We start from the raw sequence: 25,030 nt of genomic DNA on the forward strand, positions 1-25,030 counted from the left end.
TTTCATCTTTCTGATGGTGACCACTTGTAAAAAATCGCCAATTTAAAAATCTTTAGCTGTACCAATCGGCATGATCCATTTATGATTACGTAAATATTGATGTAAAATTTAAAATCTTTGATCTGATAGGATTACATATTTTAAAATCTTGTTTTTGTTAGATTATGTTCCAGACTCAAAATTTACAAGGGTGAAGCAATTGTCAGGTAAAAGCTTTTAAAGTTCGTGGTTTCATTTGTTTCGGTGTACCAATCATTGATATATCTGAGAAAAGCTCATAATTGTGACAATGTTGCTTGTGTTTCTAAGTGCGAGACCTAACTGATTTCTTCATTTTTAAATGTTCATGTCCTTAAGAAGAAGTTGCAGCTCCTTGAAAAGGAGAAACATTGTATCTTAACGGACACCTTCTATCGAAGTGACAATGTAGATTGGAATTCCAGTTAGGGAGATTTATTAATTATGTAAAAAGTGCTTTCACCTGGCAAGGCAAAGGACATGATGACACAACAAGTAAACCGGTTTGTTAGTAGTTCTTTGTCTCCTTTTTATCACCCCAACAGAATTTTTTATGTTCATCCAAAGTTGGAATATTCCACTAGCAATATCATTTCTAATTGAGTTATTTCTCTCTTCTCTCGTTTGACAATATTTAAATTTAATACTTAAGTTTTTAAAATTAGTTTTATATTAAATTTAAGAATTTGTTTAAAAATGATTTGTTAATTAGTTGAAAAAACCTTAGGTGTTAAATTTAAAATATGTATACACATATTGAATTTATACACCAAGCTTACAGATCCGTAGGATTGGATGGGATGCAAAATCTGGTTTGGTTTGTTTTCGACGTATTTAAAAACATTTAAGTTTTGAAAATATTATTTATATTAAATTTAAACATTTTTCAAAAACGATTTATTAAAAATTATTTGAAAAACCTTAAGTGTTAAATCTTAAAAAAAGTATATACATGTTAAACTTATACACCAAACTTATGGACCGGTAGGATGAGACGGGATGCTAAATCTAGTTTTTTTCAACGTATTCAAATTTAACACTTAACTTCTGAAATATTTTTTATATTAAATTTATAGAATTTTTTAAAAAGAGTTATTAAAAATTAGTTGAAAAAACTTTAAGTGTTAAATTAAAAATACGTATACACATGTTGAACTTATACACCAAGCTTACGGATCCGTAGGATATGAAGGGATGCTAATTTAGGTTTGTTTTCGACGTATTTAAAATTTAACATTTTTGTTTTTTAAATATTTTTATATTGTATTTAAATAATTTTTTAAAAAACTATTTATTAAAATTTAGTTGAAAAACCCTTAAGTGTTAAATTAAATAATTATATACATGTTGAACTTATACACCAAGCTTACAGACTCGTAGGATGGGACAAGAAGCTAAGTCCGGTTTATTTTCAACGTATTTAAAATTTAAAACTTAAGTTTTGTAAATATTTTTTATTAATTTAAGAAAAAGTTTAAAAACGAATTATTAAAAATTAGTTGAAAAACCTTAAGTGTTAAATTTAAAATATGTATATATATGTTAAACTTATACACCAAATTTATGGACCCATAGTATTTTTAGTTTAACACGTAAGGGGGAGGTATTGGTTTAGGATTTAGTATCCTGATGATTTGTTTTTTCTAATCTTGTAAAATCTTTCTATTTGATGAAAAATTTTTCATGACTTTTGTTATGAAGGAAATGATATAAAATCCTAAACCAATAACATAAAATTTGAATTCCTTAACAATTCAAGATTCTTTTGTTTTACTTGAATAACATAAAACTTTTAATGACTTTATAAAACTCTTAATCCAATAACACTAGATTTATCAAGATTTTAGATAACTTTTTACAAATCCACAACCAATAACACCAAATTTTTAAAGAGTTTCTAAAAGTCTTGATTGAATAACAACATATTTTACCTAACTTTTAAAGTCATTAAAATTCTTTCTAAATCCTAAACCAATACCAGTTTTGAAATCATTTCTTTTATTAATTTTAAAGTCTTTTTAATTACTTCTTTTTTTTGTCACTAGAGTGTCTTTATTGATTAAGCCTATAAACAGACCAATATTACAACCAAAAAAACCAAAGTGCAAAACAACCCAACTACTAAAAGAAAAGCCTACAAGCCCAATCGTAATTGCTTCCTTGAGACTGAAGAGATTAGATGGAACACAGACCACGTGGCAAGAGAGAGACATGATGGTTGACACATGGGAAGTCAAAGAAAGGAGTCGCCGGTCACCGGCAGACGGAAGTATCGTCAGAAAACTTCGATTCCGGTCAAAATCGCCGGAAAGTTACACTGGAATCTCGATCTACACGCAGAAACTTACAGCGGATTCCAATTTTGCTGAGAAAATAACTCCAAAGCCGAGCTTCATCATCTTCGTCTTCAGTAAAGATCTCTCAAATCTCCAAGAAAGAAAATCTACAACTTAAGCCTGCAAACCAAAGAAACTCCATCGACCCATCAAACTTCGGCAAAGACACATGCATCATCATCAATTGCTTCAAATCAAACCAAATGAATGATAGAAGCAATCAAAATCGGATCCGAAGATTAACCGAATCAATTGAGTCAACAAAACCTAAAACCAAACACCACCGAGAGAAGGCAGCGGATCTACCTGCAGCATGTGTTGTGATAGCTTAAGGAATGACATCGATCATGTATGTTCCCACGTACCAGCGACAGAATCGTACCGGTGACGTAATTTCTCAAGAAGTTGATGATGATGATGATGACTATATACTCCATGATTTGCCCAAAGATCTATCCTGAAACGCAAAACAAAAAAGCAGAGAGACGAAGTCAGAACGATGGCGGAAACACAAGAAAAAGAGAGAGAGAGACGTAACAAGATGGTGTGATAGGGAGCTGGACGAGGATCTATGCCCAAGACACACTTTTCTAATTTTGAAGTTGGAAAGTACCGAATGATGATAAACCAAAGATGGAACTTCGACGATGCACCAAAATTAATAGATGAACAGCGATGAAAGTGAAGGTGGACGCAGCGGATTGAAAAAGGGAACAAATTGTACTTCCAAGAGAGGTGAAAGTCTCTTAGACTACTGGCTTATATACAACTTAGATATGACACACTCAGAAGTAAACAAATTGAGAATATATTACACACTTCTCAAATCAAACAAGTAAAAAGAAAATCTTGATTAAAATGTTTGATTAGTTGCAAATGAGAACTACAAAGAGTTTATATATAAGGGGAGGACGAAGGAGAAGAGGGGAGAGAGGAATAACATGCAAGAGCATGCACAAGTCCAAACTCATGCAATGTGTCTTAGAAAATACAAAAGCAATAGATGTAAAGTTTAAACAAAAGAGATAGAAAATGGGCTAAGGCAAAGTAATAGACCTTGGACAACGAAATGGGCTGATAAAGGAAGGCTTGAAAGTGTTACTTAGGACTCGTTAAAAACATTGTTAAAAAAATCTGTTGGGACAAAATTTGACAAGGTAAAAAAATTGCATAAGCAACACTTATCCCTTTACCGAACACCTTGAGTTGTGATAATCATAAAGGTGGTTTGAGCCATATCTTCTTGCTTCTTGTCCAGCTCCATAAGTAGTCTATTTATTGCTTGATTTAATCTCTTGGATCTTGATCTTGTTAGAGGACCCGCCAGAATGATTAATGCTTCCTCCAATACAAGCTGCTCCTCGGCTATAAGTTGCTCATCTGGTTCGTGTGGTTCATGTGGTTGGATTGGGCTGTCTATGATCTCATCATTGATGGTGAGATCATGGCCAGACAAACCCAACCACAGAAACCTGAGGAGCAGCTTGTAGCCGAAGAACATCTTGTAGTGGAGAAGCATTGATCATTCCAGCGGGTCCTCTAATAAGATCAAGATCCAAGAGGTTCAAAAAAAAATCAATGGATTACTTAGAGAGCTGGAGAAGAAACAAGAAAACATGGTTCAAACCACTTTTATGATGATCACAACTCAAGGTGTTCGGTAAAGGGATAAGTTTTGCTTACCCACTCTTTTTCCCTTGTCAAGTGTTGTTCCAATGGTTTTTCTTGACAATGTTTTTAATGAGGCATAAGTAACACTTTCAAGCCCCCTCTTTATCAACCCAATTTGTGGTCTAAGGTCCATCACAATGCCTTGACCCATTTTCTGTTTCTTTTGTTCAAACTTTGCATTTATTGCTTTTGTAATTTCCAAGACTTTTTGCATGAGTGTGGACTGGTGCATGCTCTTGCATGTTTTTCTTCTCTATCCTCTTCTCCTTCGTCCGTCTCTCCTATATAATCTCCTTGTAGTTTTCTTTTGCAAACCATCAAACATTTTAATCAAAAACTTTCTTTTTAATTGTTTGATCCGAGAAGTGTGTAATATTTTCTCAACTTGTTTACTTCTTGTGTGTCATATCTAAGTTGTATTCAAGCCAGTAGTCTAAGAGATTTTCATCTCTCTTGGAAGTACAATTCATTCTCCCTTCCAATCCGCTGCGTCCACCTTCACTTTCATCCCTGTTCATCTATCAATTCTGCTGCATCGCCAAAGTTCCACCCTTTGTTCATCATCATTTCGTCCTTTCCAGCTTCAAAACTAGCAAAGTGTGTCTTGGGCATAGATCCTCATCCTCGTCTGTGAATTTATGCCCAAGACACACTTTTCTGGATTTGAAGTTCAAAAGGACGGAAAGATGATAAACAAAAGATGGAACTTCGGCGATGCAACAGAATTGATAGATGAACGGGGTTGAAGGTGAAAGTGGATGCAGCGGATTGAAGAGGGAATGAATCATACTTCCAAGAGAGATGAAAATCTCTTAGACTGCTGGCTTGAATACAATTTAGATATGACACACTCAGAAGTAAACAAGTTGAGAAGATATTACACACTTCTCAGATCAAACAAGTAAAAAGAAAGTTTTTGATTAAAATGTTTGATGATTTGCAGATGAGAACTACAAAGAGTTTATATAGAAGGAGAGGACAAAGGAGAAGAGGGGAGAGAAGAAAAACATGCAAGAGCATGCACAAGTCCACATTCATGCAAGCTCATGCAAAGAGTCTTGGAAATCACAAAAGCAATAAATGCAAAGTTTGAACAAAAGAGATAGAAAATGGGTCAAGGCAAAGTAATGGGCCTTGGATCACGAAATGGGCTGATAAAGGGAAGCTTGAAAGTGTTATTTTGGCCTCATTAAAAACATAGTCAAGAAAACCCAATGGGACAAAACTTGACAAAGGAAAAAGAGTGAATAAATAACATTTATCTCTTTACCGAACACTTTGAGTTGTGATCATCATAAATGTGGTTTGAGCCATGTCTTGTTGCTTCTTGTCCAGTTCCCTAAGTAGTCCATTGATTGCTTGATTGAACATTTTGGATCTTGATCTTGTTAGAGGACCCGCCAGAACAGTCAATGCTTCCTCTAGTACAAGCTGTTCTTCGGTTATGTCAGGTTCTTGTGGTTGGGTTAGGCTGGCCATGCTCTTATCACGGTGGCGGCGAGATCTTTGATCGTGTGATCAAACACGAGCTATAGTAACAATGGCGTTGGTACGGATGGTCATTGATCGAGCTTGACGGGGATGTAAGAGATTGGCAAAAAGATATTATTAGCAGAGCAAGGCAGAGCTTTCTCAAGAAGGACAGAGATCGGCGACGGCGTTGGTACGGTTAGGTTTTTTTGGGTTTTTGAATAAAAAAGGAAAGTTACATCTTCAATGTTAATGTTATCAAAAAATAAAAAAACTGTTGTAAACTAGAGAGTTTAGGGAATGAAATCTCTTGTTCTTATTCATAAACAATTGAATGAGGTTACATATATATAGTGTTTGTATTAAACCGACAATAGACTAAGACAATGGACCGATGGGCCTTTGTGGCCGAGCCACATAACACGGACAGTACACGGGCCGGTCGATGGAGTCCACTAAGTGTTTTACAACACTCCCCCTTGGACGATATGTCCGTGCCGATGCTAAGGGATCAATGCAATACACTTGGGGGTGCTGCCTCATTAAAACCTTACCAGAAAAACCCAATGAGACAAAACCATGGTGAAGGAAAAAGAGTACATCACGCATTGCTCCCCTTGTTCCAAGCATCACTCTAAGTCCTTAAGCCTCCGCATTCCAATCTGGTGTGAGAGCTTCTTGAATGTTGTAGTCGGTACCGATTTGGTGAAGAGATCGGCTGAGTTGTCGCAGGATTGAACTTGAACAACTTGAACTTCTCCGGCCTTTTGTAGTTCATGTGTGAAGAAGAACTTTGGTAGAATGTGCTTCGTCCGATCTCCCTTGATGTAACCTTCCTTGAGTTGTGCGATGCAGGCCGTATTATCTTCGTATATGACCGTTGCTTCTTTATCATCGATCATGCCACTATCAGTCCGAATATGTTGAGTCATGGACCTCAACCAAACACACTCATGGCTGGCTTCATGGATTGCTAGGATCTCCGCATGATTTGATGATGTGGCCACAAGAGTTTGCTTCATAGAATGCCATGAGATCGCAGTACCACCGTGTGTAAACACATAACCTGTTTGTGACTTACCATTGTGTGGATTGGATAGATAACCTGCATCAGCAAAACCAACTAAACCTTCTTTGTTATAGTTAGTATAAAATAAACCAAAGTCTGTCGTTTCTTGTAGGTAACGCAGAACATGTTTAATACCGTTCCAGTGTCTTATGGTCGGACAAGAACTATATCTTGCTAGGAGGTTCACAGCAAAACATATGTCTGGTCTAGTGTGGCTAGCCAAGAACATTAACGCTCCTATAGCACTAAGGTATGGCACTTCTGGACCAAGAACTTCTTCATTGTCCTTCTTAGGAGCAAATAGATCTTTATTCACTTCAATACTTCTCACAACCATTGGGCTAGTCAATGAGTGAGCTTGGTCCATATTAAACCTCTTGGGTACCTTTTCTGTATATGCCGTTTGATGCACAAGGATCCCATTGTTTCTGTACTCAAGCTGCAATCCCAAACAGAATTTTGTCTTGCCTAGGTCTTTCATTTCAATTTCTTTCTTGAGATATTCTACTGTTTGGGCAATTTCTCCAGAGGTTCCAAGGATGTTTAAATCATCCACATAAACTGCTATTATCACAAATCCTTTGTTTGCAAACTTCTTTATGAATATACATGGACTGATTGGGTCATTCTTAGAGCCTTCTCTAGCTAAATAATCACTTAATCGGTTATACCACATTCGACCACTCTGTTTCAGTCCATAAAACGATTTGTCTAGCCTTATGCAATACTGTTCTCGAGAACCACTCTTATCTTTGAGCTCAATACCCTCTGGTAATCTCATATAAATTTCATTATCCAGTGGACCATATAAGTATGCAGTTACAACATCCATTAACCGCAAATCCAGTTTTTCTCTTACAGCCAGACTTATTAAGTACCTAAATGTTGTTGCATCCATCACAGGGGAGTATGTCTCCTCATAGTCTATTCCTGGTCTTTGAGAGAATCCTTGTGCTACAAGCCGTGCTTTATATCTCACAATTTCATTATTCTCATTTCTCTTCCTTACAAAGACCCACTTATGTCCAACTGGTTTAATTTCAGGTGTTGCCCTTATGATCGGACCAAACACACTTCTCTTCTTCAAAGAGTTTAACTCCACATCAATAGCTTCTTTCCATTTTAGCCAATCTTTAGTGCACTCTAATATAGATGTGGTTCATGATCCTCATTTATCTCAAGTGCTACCTTGTATGCAAATATATCATCAATGTCGACATCTTTTCGGTTCCATTGAATTCCAAACATGATATAGTTTATTGAGATCTCATTATTATCAATACCTTCAGGACCTTGAGGTTCAGCGTCCCAAACCTCACTCGGTTCCTTAGGCTTTTACGCGGCTATGTCTGTATTTTCTGCATTTTCCCTAACCTCGGTTTGATTTGCACCTTTCTTAGATTTCCGAGGGTTCTTATCTTTGGAACCTAATGGTCTACCTCATTTCAAACGGGCCTTAGACTCTGTAGCAACTTGATTATTGTGTTCCTTCTAAACATCAATTCGTACTGGTGCATTGCAAGCTGGTATGTACAATTTTGTTACTCTCTTTGGACCAGCAAAGGAATCTGGCAATTGATTAGCTAGCTTTTGTAAATGAATAATCTTTTGAACCTCTGCATCACATGCTAGAGTTCGAGGATCTTGCCAATTTAAGGATGTTTGATTCCATGTTAATTCCTTGACCAGCTTGCTAGTCTCACCACCTAACATAGGGAATTCAGACTCAACGAATTGACAGTCCGCGTATCTAGCCTTAAATAAATCTCCTATCAATGGCTCAAGATACTTTATAATGTGGGAGACTCATATCTAACATATATTCCCATCCTCCTTTGAGGTCCCATCTTAGTTCTCTGTGGTGGAGCAATATGTACATAAACGGCATAACCAAATGTTTTGAGATGGGATATGTCTGGCTCTTGACCCGATAATAGTTGGGATGGTGAATATTTGTGTTCACTAGATGGCCTGATGCGTATAAGTTCTGCTGCATGTAAGACTGCGTGTCCCCAAGCCGACACAGGAAGCTTCAACCTCATTAGCAATGGCCGAGCTATCAATTGTATTTGTTTAATGAAGGATTCAGCTAATCCGTTTTGTGTATGGACATGTGCCACATGATGTTCCACACTCACCCCCATGGACATACAGTAATCATTAAATGTTTGGGATGTAAATTCACCAGCATTTTCTAGACGTATAGTCTTAAGTGGGAAATCTGGAAAGTGTGCTCTTAGCCATATAATTTGAGCCAACATCCTAGCAAATGCTAGGTTCCTTGTGGATAACAAGCAAACGTGTGACCATCTGGTTGATGCATCGATCATAACCATAAAATATCTAAATGTCCCACAAGGTGGGTGTTGGTCCACATATATCACCTTGTATCCTTTCCAGAAAGTTTAAAGTCTCTTTAGTGACTTTTACTGGTGATGGTCTTATGATAAGTTTCCCTTGTGCACATGCTACACAAGTGAGATGTTCAGGGATAACTTTTCTCTCTTTAAGATTGTGCCCATTCGAACTCTTAATCAATTTACGCATTATGTTTGAACCCGGGTGGCCTAGCCGGTCATGCCATAGAGTGAACTGTTCATTGAACATTTTGTGCTTTGCCAAGTTAGCTTCTATCATGTTAATCTTAGAATGGTATAAACCAGTGGCTAGTGCAGGAATAGTCTTTAGGACCTTCTTATGTCCTTTTACAATTTCTGTAATGTATAGGAATTTTTTATTTCCTTCACCCTTGGTTTCAGTATGATAACCATTCAATCTTATATCTTTAAATCTCAATAAGCTTCTCTTAGATCTGGGTGAGTACAAGGCATACTTAATTCAATATGTGTGCCATTAGGCAATAATATGTGAGCCTGGCTGTAGCCTTCTATCAAATTTGCTATACCCGCAATTGTACTAACATTGACATTTTTCATTATGAGGTTTATGAAATATCTTTTATCCTTCAATATAGTGTGGCTGGATCCACTGTCCACCATTAGTTCACTCATATCCTCAGCCATTTCTATATAAAACAACATTTTTGTGTTTTGATTTAATAAGGCAATTAATTATAAAATAAAATCCTTGAATTTAAACTAAAGCAATTATCCAATACATAACCGAAATTAAAGCATAAAAAGCATAGAAATTAAACCAAAAATAAAAACGAAATTCAATCATCATTCTTAAGGCAATCGGAAGTCTCATAGGCTAGTGAATCATCGTTCTCATGATCGAAGTCTCCTTCATCATCGAGATGCACATAGTTGGCTTCTGGATTCTTCTTCAAGACCTCTTGATATGCATCAATGAGATGTTTGGGTGTTCTGCAGTTCTTTGCCTAGTGGTTAGACATACCACATCGGTGACAAACCGATTTAGCCTTGGTTTGTGGCTTAAAGGACCCACGGCCCCTACCACCACGGCCACAGCCTCCACGGCCGTAAACATCAAACCGGCTAGCTTGGCCTCCTCGACCACCACGGCCACGACCGTAGTGTCTTTCTCTGTGGACATAGTTGGTCTCCTTAGGCTCCTTAAGCTCTTTAGGCTCTACAGCATTTTTCTTTCCCAAATTAACCTTGTGTGCTTCTGGTAATGGGGCTGTACCAGGAGGTCTCATAGCACTATTCATCAGCAACAGCTCATTGTTCTGCTCAGCTAGCAGCAAGCATTCATTAAGTTCCCCATAGTCAGCAAAACCTTTTTGCTGGTATTGTTGCTGAAGGAGTATGTTATGAGGGCTAAAGGTAGACAATGTATTCTCTAGCAGTTCCTTCTCTGTTACTTCAGTACCACACAACCTAAGGAGTGAGACAATCCTAAAAAGCTCAGAGTTTTACTCATCCATGGATTTGTAATCTTGGATCCTTAGGTTTTTCCAATCGAACTCGGCCTTAGGTAGGAGCACAGTCTTTTTGTGTCCGTATCTGCGTTTAAGCGCTATCCAAAGGCCAAGAGGATCCTCTATTGTGAGGTACTGATTTTTGAGACTCTCAGCAAGGTGATGGTGTATGTGCTGGATGTTCTTATACTTTTGCTTGTCAGAACAGTCATTATCCTCTTCGATGCATTCGTGCAAGTCCTTTGACTTCAGGAGGATCTTAGTGTCCATTGCCCATTGCAAGTAGTTGCTAACAGAAGCATTCAAAATACCATACTCTAGGCTCTTAAGGCTTGCCATCTGCATAAAACAGAAATATACAACCGACCATTAGCATGCGATATTTGAGATCGAACCATGCAATCAATCAATATGTCATGCGGTATTTGAGATCGAAACATGCCTTAGGCCATGCGGTATTTAAGACCGAAACATGCCTTGCCTCTTACAAATTTTGTGGTTTAAATTTATTCATGCAAGACAACAAAACAAAATAGAAGCTAGCATGCAACAATTTCCTTTTCTCTAGATAGAATTTCCTTTTCTTAAGTTTTCCTTTTCAATCTAGGATTTTAGTAAATTTTGTTCTAGGCTCTTAGATAATTACTACAATTAATTAGGAGTTTATCCTAACCATATTTTAATTCCGATTTCATGCTTTTAATTTATAGAATTTTAACAAAAGTTTTAATATTAATCGGATTCAATCCTAGAACAATAAAGCTAATGTTTCTTAAATTTTAGGATAATTATGTTGAATTGGAAGTTATCCTAATAATCTTGACAATCCTAGAACAAGCTTATGCTCGAGTTTTATGTTTCATATGGCCGAAAGTTTTACAGAAAATCTATGTTTATTATCTATGCAAGGTTCTAGTTTATTGTCTATGCAAGGTTCGAATCTATGCAACATATGAAACAGTCAAGCAATAGCAATCAACAAAACCGAATTTTAATTATAATCAAGAGGTTCAATTAACAATCAATCTATGCAACCCTAAGCAACAAGACATCCGATTTTAAGTTTTAAAATCATAGGGTTTTAGCATAATCTAGTTTGTTGATTGTATACTTTGTAGTTTTAGGGTTCCATTAAGTTTATGTCATAGGTTCGATTCATAGGTTTTAAGAGAGTTTTAGATCTTATTTACCTTCACCAATTAGGAGTCTGACTGGATATGAACCGGGAGCTAAAGACCTCGGTCGTTCCTCTCTCTCGATCACGAACGGATCTCGGACTGCTCCTTGTACCGCTCACGTCTAAGAATCGCGAACCTCAAACTAGTCTCGGATGAAACTTGATCACGAACACAGGCTGGAACCGAGTAAGTCTCGAACAGAACCCGAACAGAACTAACCCCGATCAGGAACCAACCACGAACTCGAGCAACACCGATCGCCGATAGGGATTTCGAACAAGGAAGGAGGCGGCGGCTTTTAGGGTTTTAGGGTAAGGGTTTTTCTCAGCTGGATATAAAAACTATCGTGCTGATAACGTGTTGTAAATTAGAGAGTTTAGGGAATGAAATCTCTTGTTCTTATTCATAAACAATCGAATGAAGTTACATATATATAGTGTTTGTATTAAACCGACAATAAACTAAGACAATAGACCGATGAGCCTTTGTGGGCGAGCCACATAACACGGACAGTACACGGACCGATCGATGGAGTCCACTAAGTGTTTTACAACAAAAACAACTCAAACAAATATAAAACAATGGAAATTTAAAAAGTTACCGTTACAGTTACCCGTTACAAAAATTATATAATTATATAATAGTGTATATCTGTTTTTTTTTTTTTTTTACTGCCTTTGATGGGACTTGCGTCGTACGTTTTGCTGTGAATGTTGTTAACTTTCATCTGAAACGCTGTCGTTTTGTTTCTTTGCAGTGGCAATGAAGACAAAAACTTAATAGAGCAATGTTTAACACTTTACAGATGCATATTTTTTTTTGACAATCCAATCGAGTTGAAAACAAAATAACCGCACAAACATTTGAAAATTGAGCTTTGGCTTAATTAAGAGAGTCATGCAGATAGCTTGGTCCAATCCAACCGATTATAAAGATTAAACACCTAAATCTTGTCAAAGACCAAAGACCCTTGTGTACACGATCTTGTTATTGGAATTTGGCTCTGAGACAAGCTATATCAAGAATGGCTCCTGTACAGAGAAAGAAGGTATAACAAAATAAACTAATTATTGGAGTTAGGTCACAAGGGAGAGATATTTTGTTATACCCTTGTGTACACGATCTTGTTATTTGGAAAATTGAGCTTTAACAAAATAAACCAAACTCCAATAACAATATTTGTTTTGCAAAAAGCACATCAACGGTGACCCCAAATTTCTTTGGAGTTTGGTTTATTTTGTTAAAGCTCAATCAGTTCTCCGCATGGAGAAGGCTCACATAGAACTGATTCAACATTTTATCGAAGACAAAAAAACTGCTATTACTGATACTGATCATGAGATTATTCTTTTTTAGCAGTATGTTGTGTAACTTGTATGATTCTTTTTAGTTTTTTACTATGAAGTTATCAAATTTACTATAATTTCGGTTTAGTTTTGGTTATGTTTCGGTTTGAGTAATTTCATTTCGGTTAGAGTCAGTTCAATTCCGTTTGATTTTTATACCCTTTCTTCAAACAAGTCCTTCAATTTGTTTTTTTTGTATGGATGAGATTGGAAGATGTCTGTCTTAGCGATATCTTCTCCTTCAACTACTCTCATCAGACCACTAAAACGCAACGGGCTAAACCGGTCACCGGTTCGAAAAATCCTCTGCTTCAGCCAGAGGAGACAGAGCAGAACCGATACCGGAAAATCTTGGATCGTCCCAGTAAGTCTCTCGCTTTTTGGGTCAGGCTTCGTCTTGGGTCCTCTTCTCGATGGTCTCCATTCACGTGTCGATCTCGTGGTTTACCAAAACGGAGCTTTCCAAATCGGTCCTCTTCATACAAACATCTGGGTAAGGTCAAAACCCCACAACTTGAAAATTCTTGAATGTTTTCGATCATGTAATGTTTTTTTCAGGTACCGTTCTTGCTTGGCTTATTTTACTGCACAGTAGGCTTACTACAACTCCTACTGGATGAGACAACCTCTACAAAACCTCCACGTGGCAATCTAGACAAAACCGTAATTTCCCTCTTGTAAGTATGTAGTACTCTTGTTGTTGTATCGTAGTTGTGTATATGAGGACAGTGGAAGTGAAATTCTATATGGTTTTGGTGAATGAAACAGAGCACTGGTGCTGTTCTTAGAGTTAAGTGCTGAGATGTATAAAGCTGGAGTTTCAGACAACATAGAAGCTTACATTCTATTTGCCCTAGCAGAATTTCTTTGGTTCTCTTTGGATAGAACTTGGATTGGCTTCACCATTGCCACTCTCCTTGGTATCGCATGTCCCTTAGCCGAAATCCCCATCATGCAGTAAGTAAACCGCGCGATTCAAACCATCACTCTGTTTTTTTAACAGAATTAAGTCTAACAGATTGACATAACCTGCATAAAAACAGATACTTCCATCTGTGGTATTATCCAGAAGCAAACATAGAGATCTTTGGCCAGGTAAAAAAGTGTTTATACAGACATCTTTAAAGAAAAACATACATGAATACTCTGTTTTGTTTTGTTTTCTGGTGAAGGGATTGGTTACTTGGACAACAACTTGCTACTTTGTCTACACACCTTTCTTGATCAACCTGGCAAGATGGCTCAGAACAGTTCTGGAGACGAAAACTACTGATGTGGACATTAGCTAAAACAAAGAGCAGTGGTGTCTTTACATATATATATAGTGGCATTCTTCATGCTTTCTAGCTTGTAAAGGTTACATTAGTTATGTCCTTGAACTTTTCTTTAATCGCTGCTCGTATTCCCATTCCAATCGACTCCGGTCCAACATATTTTACAACGCAGTCCTCGCCTTCAACTGATAAAACTTCAACACTTCCGCCATAGTTCTTGATCGCTGGCCTCAGTATATCAAGATGAGCATTCACTGCCTGCAACACAAAACCAGTCAAAGGCAGACACAGAAGAAGATATCAACGTTGGCTAAGTTCTTAAAAGGAGCCTCACTCACCTCAACGGTTATCTGCTTTACTTCTTCATCAAAAACTTGGCGGATATCTTTCAAAGCATCCCCAAACTTTTCCTTGAGTACTCTCTCTATTCCCATTGTCATGGTTGTTGAAGAACTTGGACAACTCGTACATGCTCCTAAACATACGACACAATTCCACAATCAACAGTAGCTCAATTACATAACATGTGATTGAACACTACAAGGACAAAGAAAAACTAGAAATTTCAACCTAAACTACGAAACAAACATGTACAAATGTAAAAAGGATACCAACTTTTGTCATAATTGATTATCAATACTGTCACTACATTCACATGACAGCTGGTAATTTTGAGTGCTACTATATCAAACCAAGAATCCAAAAAAGGCTATGGCTCAGTCATGTTGGAAACAGACACATCTGTAATATGAAAGTAGACGCTACATAACTGAGTCCTTCTTTGCTGATTATTACCTTTCTCTACAAAAGATTCACTAATCCTACCAAATTTGTAATTCACTAATCCAAGCTCAACTCCAGAGTACTATAGTGACAGATTCCAACAACTCAAACTCGAAAAAAGTTTCAATCTTCAGCACAAACCTAACTCCAAAATTTGAACTTTTTGTAATTGAAATCCAAAAATCATAAACAAAAAAACAAACCTTGGAGTTTGAGAGAAACAACACCATCTTCAACGGAGACAACGTCGACGTTACCACCATCGGAGATCAAGAACGGCCTAACATCCTCGAGCACCAAATCAACGTTCTGAGGCGTCAATTCAAAAGTCTGAGCTGAATACAAACCTGGCGAAGATACACCAGATGCTAAAGGCGATATCTTTTCTCCTTGGCTCGAACCACTTATCGCAAATCGCCGCAAAAACGCCGTTCTAGAGATCGATCTGTGCCTGTTATTAGCAAAGAAGACGACTCTCGAGTTTTGATCGGAGATTACAGGAAACCCAATTCTCGACGAAGATGATGAAACCAGAATTTTGAAGCTTCCGCTTTTTATTGAAGTCGCCAGAGAAGCCATCGTCCTTCAGATATTTTGATCTCTCTAAACTTTAACAACAACCAAAAAAAAAAAATCAGTAACACGACGGAACGGAGAAGAATCGATAAATTTCGAAATGGTCCTTTAGTTTAAGGAGATCTTTAATTAAAGGACCATATCTGAAAATGAATACGGTGGACCCAAGAAATGGGCCGATCGACATAAATTACGACCCAGTCCATTTAAACGAGGGAAGACACGTGTCGACTGTCTATTAGTGTTAGTTTGACTTTGTGTCTATACGTTTGGACCAATCGCATAAGAAGATTTCCCAATTTCCAACACAGTTGCTATAAAAATGCCACAGTGACTGCCACCACACCACCCACCCACACAGACATATCTTATCAGATTCTTCCATATGGGGACTAACACAAATGATTTCTGCTGTACAAAATTTGTTTCTTCTCCTCTGAGGATAATTATTAGACCGCGTAGCTATAAAGAGTGTAATTGACTTTAAAAAGGCTATATAAGTTAGGTTTTTATAATACAAGTTTCGATTGACTTAAGTTTTTATTTTTTGGTTTCTCTTGTTCACTTCACATGCTCACATGGTTTTTAGACTGCCTAGCTAGAACCTATAGTAAATGTAAAGCGAATAACTTTACGTTTTGATGTATAGAGAAACTATTTGATCCAGTACGAATATTCCGTATTAATAATATAAGGTAATTAGATTAGATTAGCTTAAATAAACTTTCATCATGACAAAGAATAATAAATATGAAACTATTGCTAGGTACATTTATAAACCAACCAGCCATTATATGTGAAAGGCCATATACATGATTTACAATAACTTTGGTTACATTATTTGGCCTAGACGACCGTTAAAACATTTATGATGCATGTGCCAACCAAAACATAACAAAATTTAATAACAGCTTTCAACTTGTCCGAAATAATAGTGTGTAAGATGATTTCTGAATCATTTGTAATAGTATTTTTTTAGGACATTATTGTTTCTCTTAATTATATATGCACTAGAACGGCAAAGGCAAAATTGTCTGACAAAGATTTTGGATATGATATAAAACATAAAGATTTGTTTACATTACCAAAAAAAAACAAAACGAAAAGAACAAGATATGTAGCTGCATGTACGTAGACATTATTAATATAAACAAATTAAATAATCGATTTGGTTTACTTTTTACACCGAAACTCACTCACTCAAATCCTAAAACAAATTTAGTTTTTCTTAACTACTCCATTATTACCGGCCAAGATCAAATACTTGTCCTTTCTAGTGAGTTTGGTGCACTCGTAATCCAACGCCTTCCCAATCTCACTCTGAACATGATTGGCCACCTCAAACTTCGACTTCCCATCAGAATCTTGACACGTGGCACTAGAGACAGGGTCGAGAAACTCGACGTTGTAGCTAGGATAAGGATCCATGAGGAAGAAAAGCGGGTCGAAGGCCTTAAGGCCACTTGCCGTTGTACCATAGAAGAAGGTTACGTGTACCGTCACAGCCACGGGAACGATGACGTCACTAACCTCGGTGAACAAAGGACTAAACCTAAGCATGTAAGGTTCTCTACAAGTGGTTCCTTCAGGACAAACCACGAGATCTCCTTCCGTCAACAATGTCTCCATCGCTTGACCGTCGCTCACCCGATCACGGTTCAGTCTAACGGTCTTGATCGGTGCCAAAATCTCGGATACTCTACTCAAGCTATACGTTACGGTTTTGATGTTTTTCTCCTTAAGCGCGAATGCAACGTAGAGAGGGTCCAATAAAGTCCTATGGTTACACACAAAGAGACGACCTTTGCCTTGACTTGAGTTCGGTTTTTGAGATGAAATGTAGTCGTTAGCGACGGTTAGTCTGCAACCGGAAAAGCAGAGGATCGGGATTGAGAAAGAGTAAGGGATGCAAAGAGAGATGAAGAGCCTGGCTGCTGCTGCTACGGCTGCGAACGGACCCCACATGAACAAGACCAGTGTGTTCATTAGTGTTGGTTTGATCGCGAGCCTACCGTCGTGGAATATCAATGGTTTGGGGTATTGGCTTCGTGGTAGGGTTTGCCAGCTTCTCTTGTCGGATCTTTTCACGAAATAAATTTCCTGTTATCGAGAAAAAGACAAGAGATTCAGTTAAGTTCAACGTGAAACACAATGAATGAAAATACCTAACCAAAACTCAGTTACTAGTATTGGAATCCAAATCTACAAGATATATATTCACTGTCATGACTAATAACTATGCACACAGGTTATATCGTCGATATCGATTCGTTATTTCTCTTTTAATTTGTTTGCCTTTTTCATATTGTTATAAATTATTTCATTTTCGCAATCTGGCAAGGTTGTGACTCACCGTCACTACCAATCGGCAATATACATACCTATTTAATTCTTTGTCGCTTTTACTATTTATAGATCATGATCTAGATATTAATAATATCAATATCTATATTTTTGGCAGCTTCAATTTTTAGTAGTTAAAACATTCTCGTTTGGTATTATCAAAAATATTCTTTTATATCAACTACTATATAGTTTTAAAACCGTGAACGTAAACGCAAATTTTTTAAAAATAATATAGAGACTGACCTGGCAAAACTGAGAGAATAGATACCGATGAAGAGAGGTATTGAAGGATGTGATCCCAATAACACGACCGGTGCTTAATCTCTCTTTACGAACCAACTCATCAAAGACAAGATCATGTTTGGTCTTATCCTCCATGATCCCTAAGTAATATCCTCCAACGACTTTCATTTCTCTCCCGACCACAACATCAATCTCCAAGTAATCTCTCAAGAACCCTTCGATCATAACTTGAGGAAGATCATCACTCACTCCGATTCTCTTCCCTCCTCTCTTCAACACTTCGAACATCTCGAGCCCAACATCTTCTAGAAAGTGTTTAGGCAAAACCGCTCTCCCCGCTCTAAAACCTTCTTTTTTGATGCCGAAGAAGCTCACCATTACCATCACTTTGACACCCATCTCGTGGCTCATCAAGCTTATAAATGGATAGAGAATGAAAAGGATAAATGACCTTACTACACTTCCGGCCTCGAATGCCACGAGCATGAAGTAAGGGAAGAGGGAGTTGGACTTGAGAAGAGCTCCTTCTACGTTGAAGATCAGTGTGTGGCGTGATAGGTCGGATTGAAGGAGAGAAGAAGGGCCATTTTGGTATTTTGGTTTCGGGTTCCGGTATCTTCGGAGGATGAACCGGTAGAAGAGAAAGACAAGAGACTGGAATATTGGAATCTTAGCGGACATATTTGTTTTTTACAGAAAGCAAAGCTTTTTGTTTTGTTTGGTATTAGGCACTGCATGTTGGAGAGCAATTGAGGGGGTGTTTATATAGCAAGACCATGACAAAATTACCCATAAACGTGTTGCAGATTTACAAGAAATTGCCATTGATGGTTAACGTACAGCTTGCATGATTATACATTAAATGAGATTACCAAGTGAACATGTGAATAGTATATTTGAAAAGTATATACGCGTGTCTGAGTAGACCAAAACTTTTGTTACCAAGAGTATGAGTCAAAGCTTTTGTTTAATTTTTAATTATAATTTATAAGTATAATTATTTTGGTTTGAATAAAATAACATTAGTCAAAGCTAGCTAGTGTATATAAATCGGAGATAACTTACATAGTACGTGACTACAAGTCTTGTTCCACTTATTTGTATTCAAATGTTATCATTATTTTTTAACTGAGCGAAACGGATACGTCAACTTTTACAGTTATATATATACCAAACAATAAAATATATGTGATGGAGAGATCCGTTTAATATTGCGTATTATTCTCTTGGAATGGTTATCTCTTATTTTTATTTCGAATTGGTTACTATTATATCTCCAAGTCGGAATGTTTCATTAAATGCTTAGAAAGTCAATAAGAACTTCTCTTTGTTGTTGTTTATATGACAAGAACGTAATTGTTAGTAACTATGAGTAATGATAGAGAAATCATACGACTTAAGTATGAAGATATTTAAATCATTAATAGGTAGGTAGTTGTGTTAGAGCAAAATTGAATTTTCGTATTCGTAACTATCGTTCATTGATCGGTTGTATTCGAGAAGGGAAATTAAAGGGTCCACTTACATCCAAATTATATTATCTTGACACCAAACAAGAAAACAGAAAAACTGTCCTACAAATATTAAGCACAGATATTGAGAAAATCAATTGTTGGCCCAAAGATAATTCGTTAATTAAATGAAATGAATGTAGTCCATAAAGGTTAAGATCCAATTAATATTGCACAACCTACAACTAATTCCAAGTTAAAGGATAACCAACATGAAGTCATATACATATACATTTCCAATCTTGGTTATAAAGAACAATAGGATGGTCTTTTGAGCGCAACCTCTTCCCCAATAATTGCATAATACGAATTGATGGGTAAAAGTTGAAAATGTAGGAAAATGTGGGGATGATATCAATAAAGACAGTTCAAAAACGCATTGAATGCTAATGAGTCGCCGGCCACGTTTACAAACTGTGTGGTGTTTGCGTGGGCGTGGGATGAGGATCTCTTTCTAGCTTAAAAGTTTATTCTATTAATTTTTTAACTTTGGTCAAATGGTAAAATATTCGTATCATTCTTTGGTTTTTCGAGATACATAAATTTAACTGTCGGTTTAAGTATTTCTACATTAATACTACAACTCTCGAAGACATTACGGTGTACGTCACTGTACTTTATTAAGAAAGAGATGGAAGTTTCCAAATTTAATTTGAAACGGAACGGATATATATTTTTGTATCTTGCTTTCTCTTCTTCTTGTTACTCTCGGCAATCTTTGAGTATGCAATTTTACAAACTATCTGTTTCTTTTTTCTTTTGAATATATTTTTACGCTCCTACCATAGAAATCATTAAAACATTAAACGAGGTATAGCTAGATAGGGAAGAAACAAAAAAAAACCATTGATTTTAAGATATATGGATCAATACATCCCTCTTTACTCAGCATGGCTTGTGAAAGACTAGAATCAAAGTTTATTTTTCTTGAAAAAGACTCGAATCAAAGTTTCTTATATAATTTTAAAAAGGTATTTTGCTGAGTCCATGACTCATGAATGTCCTGTTCATGAGTTGACGAACATACTTGTAATAAAAACGATAACTTAGACAGAGTTGTAGATTTAATAGATCGATTCACAAAACACAAGCTAGAACGACAACTTAGAGAGAGAGACAGAGAAAATACCGCATTGCATTTGAATATCATGTATTTTTCGTTAGCTTAGGCTCAAATCTATGTATACACAAGCTATTATCTAGATTTGGTCATATTTGGATTATTGGATATCACACATCAAGACTTCTGTTCACACTAAAATTCAAATACAATCTTATCTTCTAATGAGATCAAATTAACTTATGTTCACACGCTAAGAATTTAGTAGTATCCAAACTTAGAAATTTAGTAGGAAAAAATACATTTAAGTGTCATTGTCGTAAACACATATATCTAAACACACAGACACAGTTTGTAACCCGTCATGTGAATCAATATACAAGTTGTTTGATCGTCAAACCCCAAACAGAAAAATCATTTAGAAGAAGAAGAAACCCTCAACTTCAAGAAATAAACAAATAAACAAACCCTTAATCATATACCAATTTTCTACTAATTCAAAATTTCGTCGAAAAATGCATGGTAGGAAATATTTTCTATCATAAGTTTCTTAGTCATTCATGATGATTTTTTTCTTTTCTTTTTAATGATGCTTTCTTGTAGTATAAATGGGAAAAATAAAATAAAAGGAATTGGAGAAAGAGTTGACTCTTAGAAGCATGAGAAAGCTTGAAGTTGAAGATGAAGGGCTTAAATTAAGCTTAGACGAGTTAATTTTAATGCATGATCCGCGTAAAGTGGACGTAACATGCAAGGTACGTACATTTCCCTTTTTCATGTATAATTAAGGTTTGTACCCTTGACACAAAAAAATATGAAATTCTCTTATAGTATAATAAAAGATTAAAAAAAAAGGTTTTGGGAAATGAAAAACTTTACAACACACAACATGGGTGTGTAGTATAATCAACTTGCATTCTAATTCATATGTCTATAGTCATTAATTATCCAGTAGTACCAAAAGCCTCCGAAATAGAACAACTAAGTTTTCGTTTTTTTTTTCTGTTGCCAACAAGTAAAAGAAGAAGAACAACAATAATAGATGAATTGAAAAGGACAGACGTGACGTGCTATCTTTTTATAATTTAAGAGATACGTATTAACGTATACTTGGTCCAAAACAAAGAGATACGTATACAAAAAGTATTCAATGCGACTCAACCGTTGTCATCGATTTTGAACTGAACCGACTCGGAAACAAAATTTGTTTTGGTTTATAAGATTTTAATTTGTTTAAACCGATAAAGCTTATTAGCAAAACCAAACTAAAAAAGACTTTTCCATTAAACATACCAATACAAAGTTTCTCACAATCCATTATTGGTTTGCAACTTGTCATGGGTCCATGATGGCGATCAAACATTCTAAAAATCAAAATAGAAACAAAACTAAATAAACATTCTAAGAAAGAAAAAAAAACAAACAGAAACGCAATGAACTGAATAAAATCAGAGATGTTTATTTGCTTACAAAAAAAAAACAGAGATACTAAAAAGGTTATGTTTAGTGATGATTTTTTTTCCTTCTCCGATTCAAACAATTCATATATATATTTTTGGTTGTTGTTATGGTTGGTAGCTGTTCAAAAGAAAGAAAAAAAATGAATGCGAAGTATTTATAAATAGTGTCGGTTTTGTTATGTGTGAAAGCCGTTAAAACGTTGTAGCGTGTAATTGGGTAATGCTGTCTTTTTCAGTATCTATCAAGACTTATAAATGATTGTTGTGAGAAATTTTATCAGGAGATATTTAGTCTTTTTCATCAATTGAAAAAACAAAAATTTTCAAACAGGAAAGTGTACATAGAATTCTTTTCCCTAACGAGAAACGTATTTATCAACTATCATTTTCTTTTCTTTATATCCTTTCTATGAAACAGACATTTATAAAGTAAGAAAACTATAATCACTATCAAATCACTAATCATCATAATCTCTTTTGTATCAGTTTCTTCAGATAATCACCATCAGCTTCATTGTTTAGGTCATAAGACTCATTCGCTGTACAAAGTACAAACCTAACCTCAGAGAAGCTAAGGATGAAAACATGAGCAGAATCATTCATAAGAATATATACAGGAAAGAGAAGTACAGAGACAAAACATGTGAAATACCACAAGAACAGAGCAAAGGAACAAAATAGAGATATGTCAAGAATTTACAAACAAACAAAACACATATCTAGTGTTTTTTTTTGGGTTACATTACATGAATCTGAAGAGAGACTCATCTAGTAACTTCTCTTGTGTTTTCTTCATTGTCTGCACCTGAGACCCTCTTATACCTGAGATTTACACACAATACCATCAGTAAGAAGAAGAGATTGCTCGGATTCTTAGTTAAATCTGTACAGAAACAATTGTCTCTGATCCGTTCAGAGTGATAAAGAAAAAAAGTTGAGGGATCCCACCTGAAAGAAGTATTTGGGCTAGGATCGATTCTCTCACGAGGAGCAAACTCATTGTAGAACTGAACAGAGACCATACGGTTATTGGCTGAATTATTTGGTGCAGGTGAATTATCTGAATTCAAACTTGCATTGCTAGTAAAGAACCCTGCGAAAGAGAAAGACAAATTCAGGGTGTTTTTATGAAACAACAAGAGCTTTAGCACAAATTTGACCAAAGATCTCCTTGCTAAAACAAAATGATGATATGTATGTGATTGCTAAAGAACCAACTTTACACAAAGATGAAGAGTTTGTGGGTTCTTTTATAGGCAGAAACATGTAAATGCAATAGCAACTATGTGAAACCAAACAGATATAACAATTTTGGGTTCTCAGCTAAAGAAACAAACTTAATCAAAGAAACTTCAAATGATGTATACCTTGAAAGATTAAGAAGACGAAGAATATAACAGTCACTATCATGGCGAAAATGCTACTGCAGGGAGAGGAGGACTTTGCTGCTTTCAATCTTCTCAGTGTTTTCATCCGTTCAATACGAGCACGTTTCCTCATAGCAAGCTCCGTGATTTCCCTCATCAACTTCTGGTCATTAGCACTCAGCAACGGGCCTTTCGGAGGCCTCGGCGGCTTTGAAGGTTTTCTAGTCTTCTTATACTTAACATTATCAAACTTTATATCCGAAAGATCTAAACTTTGACTGCTTCGTTCTCTCCTCTTTCCATCTCCCATCAAAGGGTCTGCCATATCATCATCATCAGCAGCACTCTTTTCAGACCCATCAAAACTCAAACGCCCACTCCAAACATCATGATTCAAAACGTTCTCTGAATCCCCTTGTGCTGCTGAAACAAGATTCGTAGTGATATCTTGTGTCTCATTGAATCTACCGTTTTCAATGTCTACATCAAGATCTTCTTCTCCTGAAACAATTTGATCCATCCCCCACAAACACAAAACAAAAGCTGATCAAAATCCTTATCTATCCCCTGAAACTCAAATAATCCTATATAGAGGCTTCCTCAACTCCAAAGACTTGCTCTTTTAATTAACTCCTTTCGTCCTCCTAACATATCAAGCAAATGGGATTAGCATAACAAATTCATCCACGAAACTGCAAAGAAGCATGAACAAAATCTGATACCAACAAATGTCTAATATGGTTTAGCTAAAACCCTAACATCACAGAATCACGTAAGCGCTGGAATCCACCAAACAAACCAGTGAAACCGTTAAATCATATTTAGTAAATCCTCTAATTTCTAAGAACAAACCAAACGAGAAAGAAAAAGTTTGAAACTTTTTGGAAACTTGAAGCTTATTATTAAATTTCTCCGTTTCGAAGAACGAATGGAAGACAAATGAACCCATTTGTGAAACCCAGAATCTAAAAAGAGAAACCTTTATCAAAGATTTCAACTTTAAAACGAAGCTAAAGAAGAAAACAGAAAAATTACAAACCCAGAAGAAACTCACGGAATCAAGCATAATAGCTGGGAATGTCGGAAGCCCTTGATGCTGCGAGATACGAGGAAGACAAAAAGGAACAACTTTGAATCCAATTTTGGGAAAGGAAAGAGAGAGAGTGACCAACCCAAAATTAGGGTTCATAAAAGGGGTCAGATTTTTTTGATTTCTTTTTTCTTTTGTATCTCGATTAAATCCGTTTTTTGAAAAAAAAAAAAAAAAAAAAAGACACAACAAAACACAACACACAAGAATGTCTTTTGGATTGTAATGTCGCCGAACAAATTGAAAATTGAGAAAAACTTCTGAAGACGTGCCAGCTTTGTTCAGCATCTACGGACTTTAGGGGGGTCTTCTTTTTTATATTTTGTTTTCTTTCTTTTTCAATATAGAATAATTTTATAATTAGCAAATCAAAACATAGAAAGAA

The 25,030-nt window shown here is 36.1% G+C and overlaps 4 protein-coding genes across 4 annotated transcripts; 1 reads left to right on the plus strand and 3 right to left on the minus strand.

The window, feature by feature from the left end:
* LOC104713516 lies at nt 13,112-14,345 on the plus strand. The gene is made up of 5 exons (XM_010430661.2): nt 13,112-13,428; nt 13,494-13,612; nt 13,704-13,892; nt 13,979-14,030; nt 14,108-14,345. The coding sequence occupies exons 1-5, from the start codon at nt 13,150-13,152 to the stop codon at nt 14,222-14,224; spliced, it is 756 nt and encodes a 251-aa protein (XP_010428963.1). The 5' UTR covers nt 13,112-13,149; the 3' UTR covers nt 14,225-14,345.
* On the minus strand, nt 14,022-15,626 carry LOC104713507 (nifU-like protein 1, chloroplastic). Its single transcript, XM_010430650.2, has 3 exons — nt 15,196-15,626; nt 14,548-14,684; nt 14,022-14,467 (listed from the first exon to the last, which is right to left on the minus strand). Exons 1-3 carry the CDS (start codon nt 15,569-15,571, stop codon nt 14,279-14,281), a joined length of 702 nt encoding a protein of 233 aa, XP_010428952.1. The 5' UTR covers nt 15,572-15,626; the 3' UTR covers nt 14,022-14,278.
* On the minus strand, nt 16,629-18,879 carry LOC104713526 (probable glycerol-3-phosphate acyltransferase 3). Its single transcript, XM_010430672.1, has 2 exons — nt 18,158-18,879; nt 16,629-17,668 (listed from the first exon to the last, which is right to left on the minus strand). The coding sequence occupies exons 1-2, from the start codon at nt 18,836-18,838 to the stop codon at nt 16,787-16,789; spliced, it is 1,563 nt and encodes a 520-aa protein (XP_010428974.1). The 5' UTR covers nt 18,839-18,879; the 3' UTR covers nt 16,629-16,786.
* LOC104713535 lies at nt 22,767-24,936 on the minus strand. Its single transcript, XM_010430684.2, has 4 exons — nt 24,610-24,936; nt 23,556-24,199; nt 23,137-23,281; nt 22,767-23,010 (listed from the first exon to the last, which is right to left on the minus strand). The coding sequence occupies exons 2-4, from the start codon at nt 24,073-24,075 to the stop codon at nt 22,953-22,955; spliced, it is 723 nt and encodes a 240-aa protein (XP_010428986.1). The 5' UTR covers nt 24,076-24,199; nt 24,610-24,936; the 3' UTR covers nt 22,767-22,952.

Source organism: Camelina sativa, chromosome 2, assembly GCF_000633955.1.
Source record: "Camelina sativa cultivar DH55 chromosome 2, Cs, whole genome shotgun sequence".
NCBI lineage: Eukaryota > Viridiplantae > Streptophyta > Magnoliopsida > Brassicales > Brassicaceae > Camelina > Camelina sativa.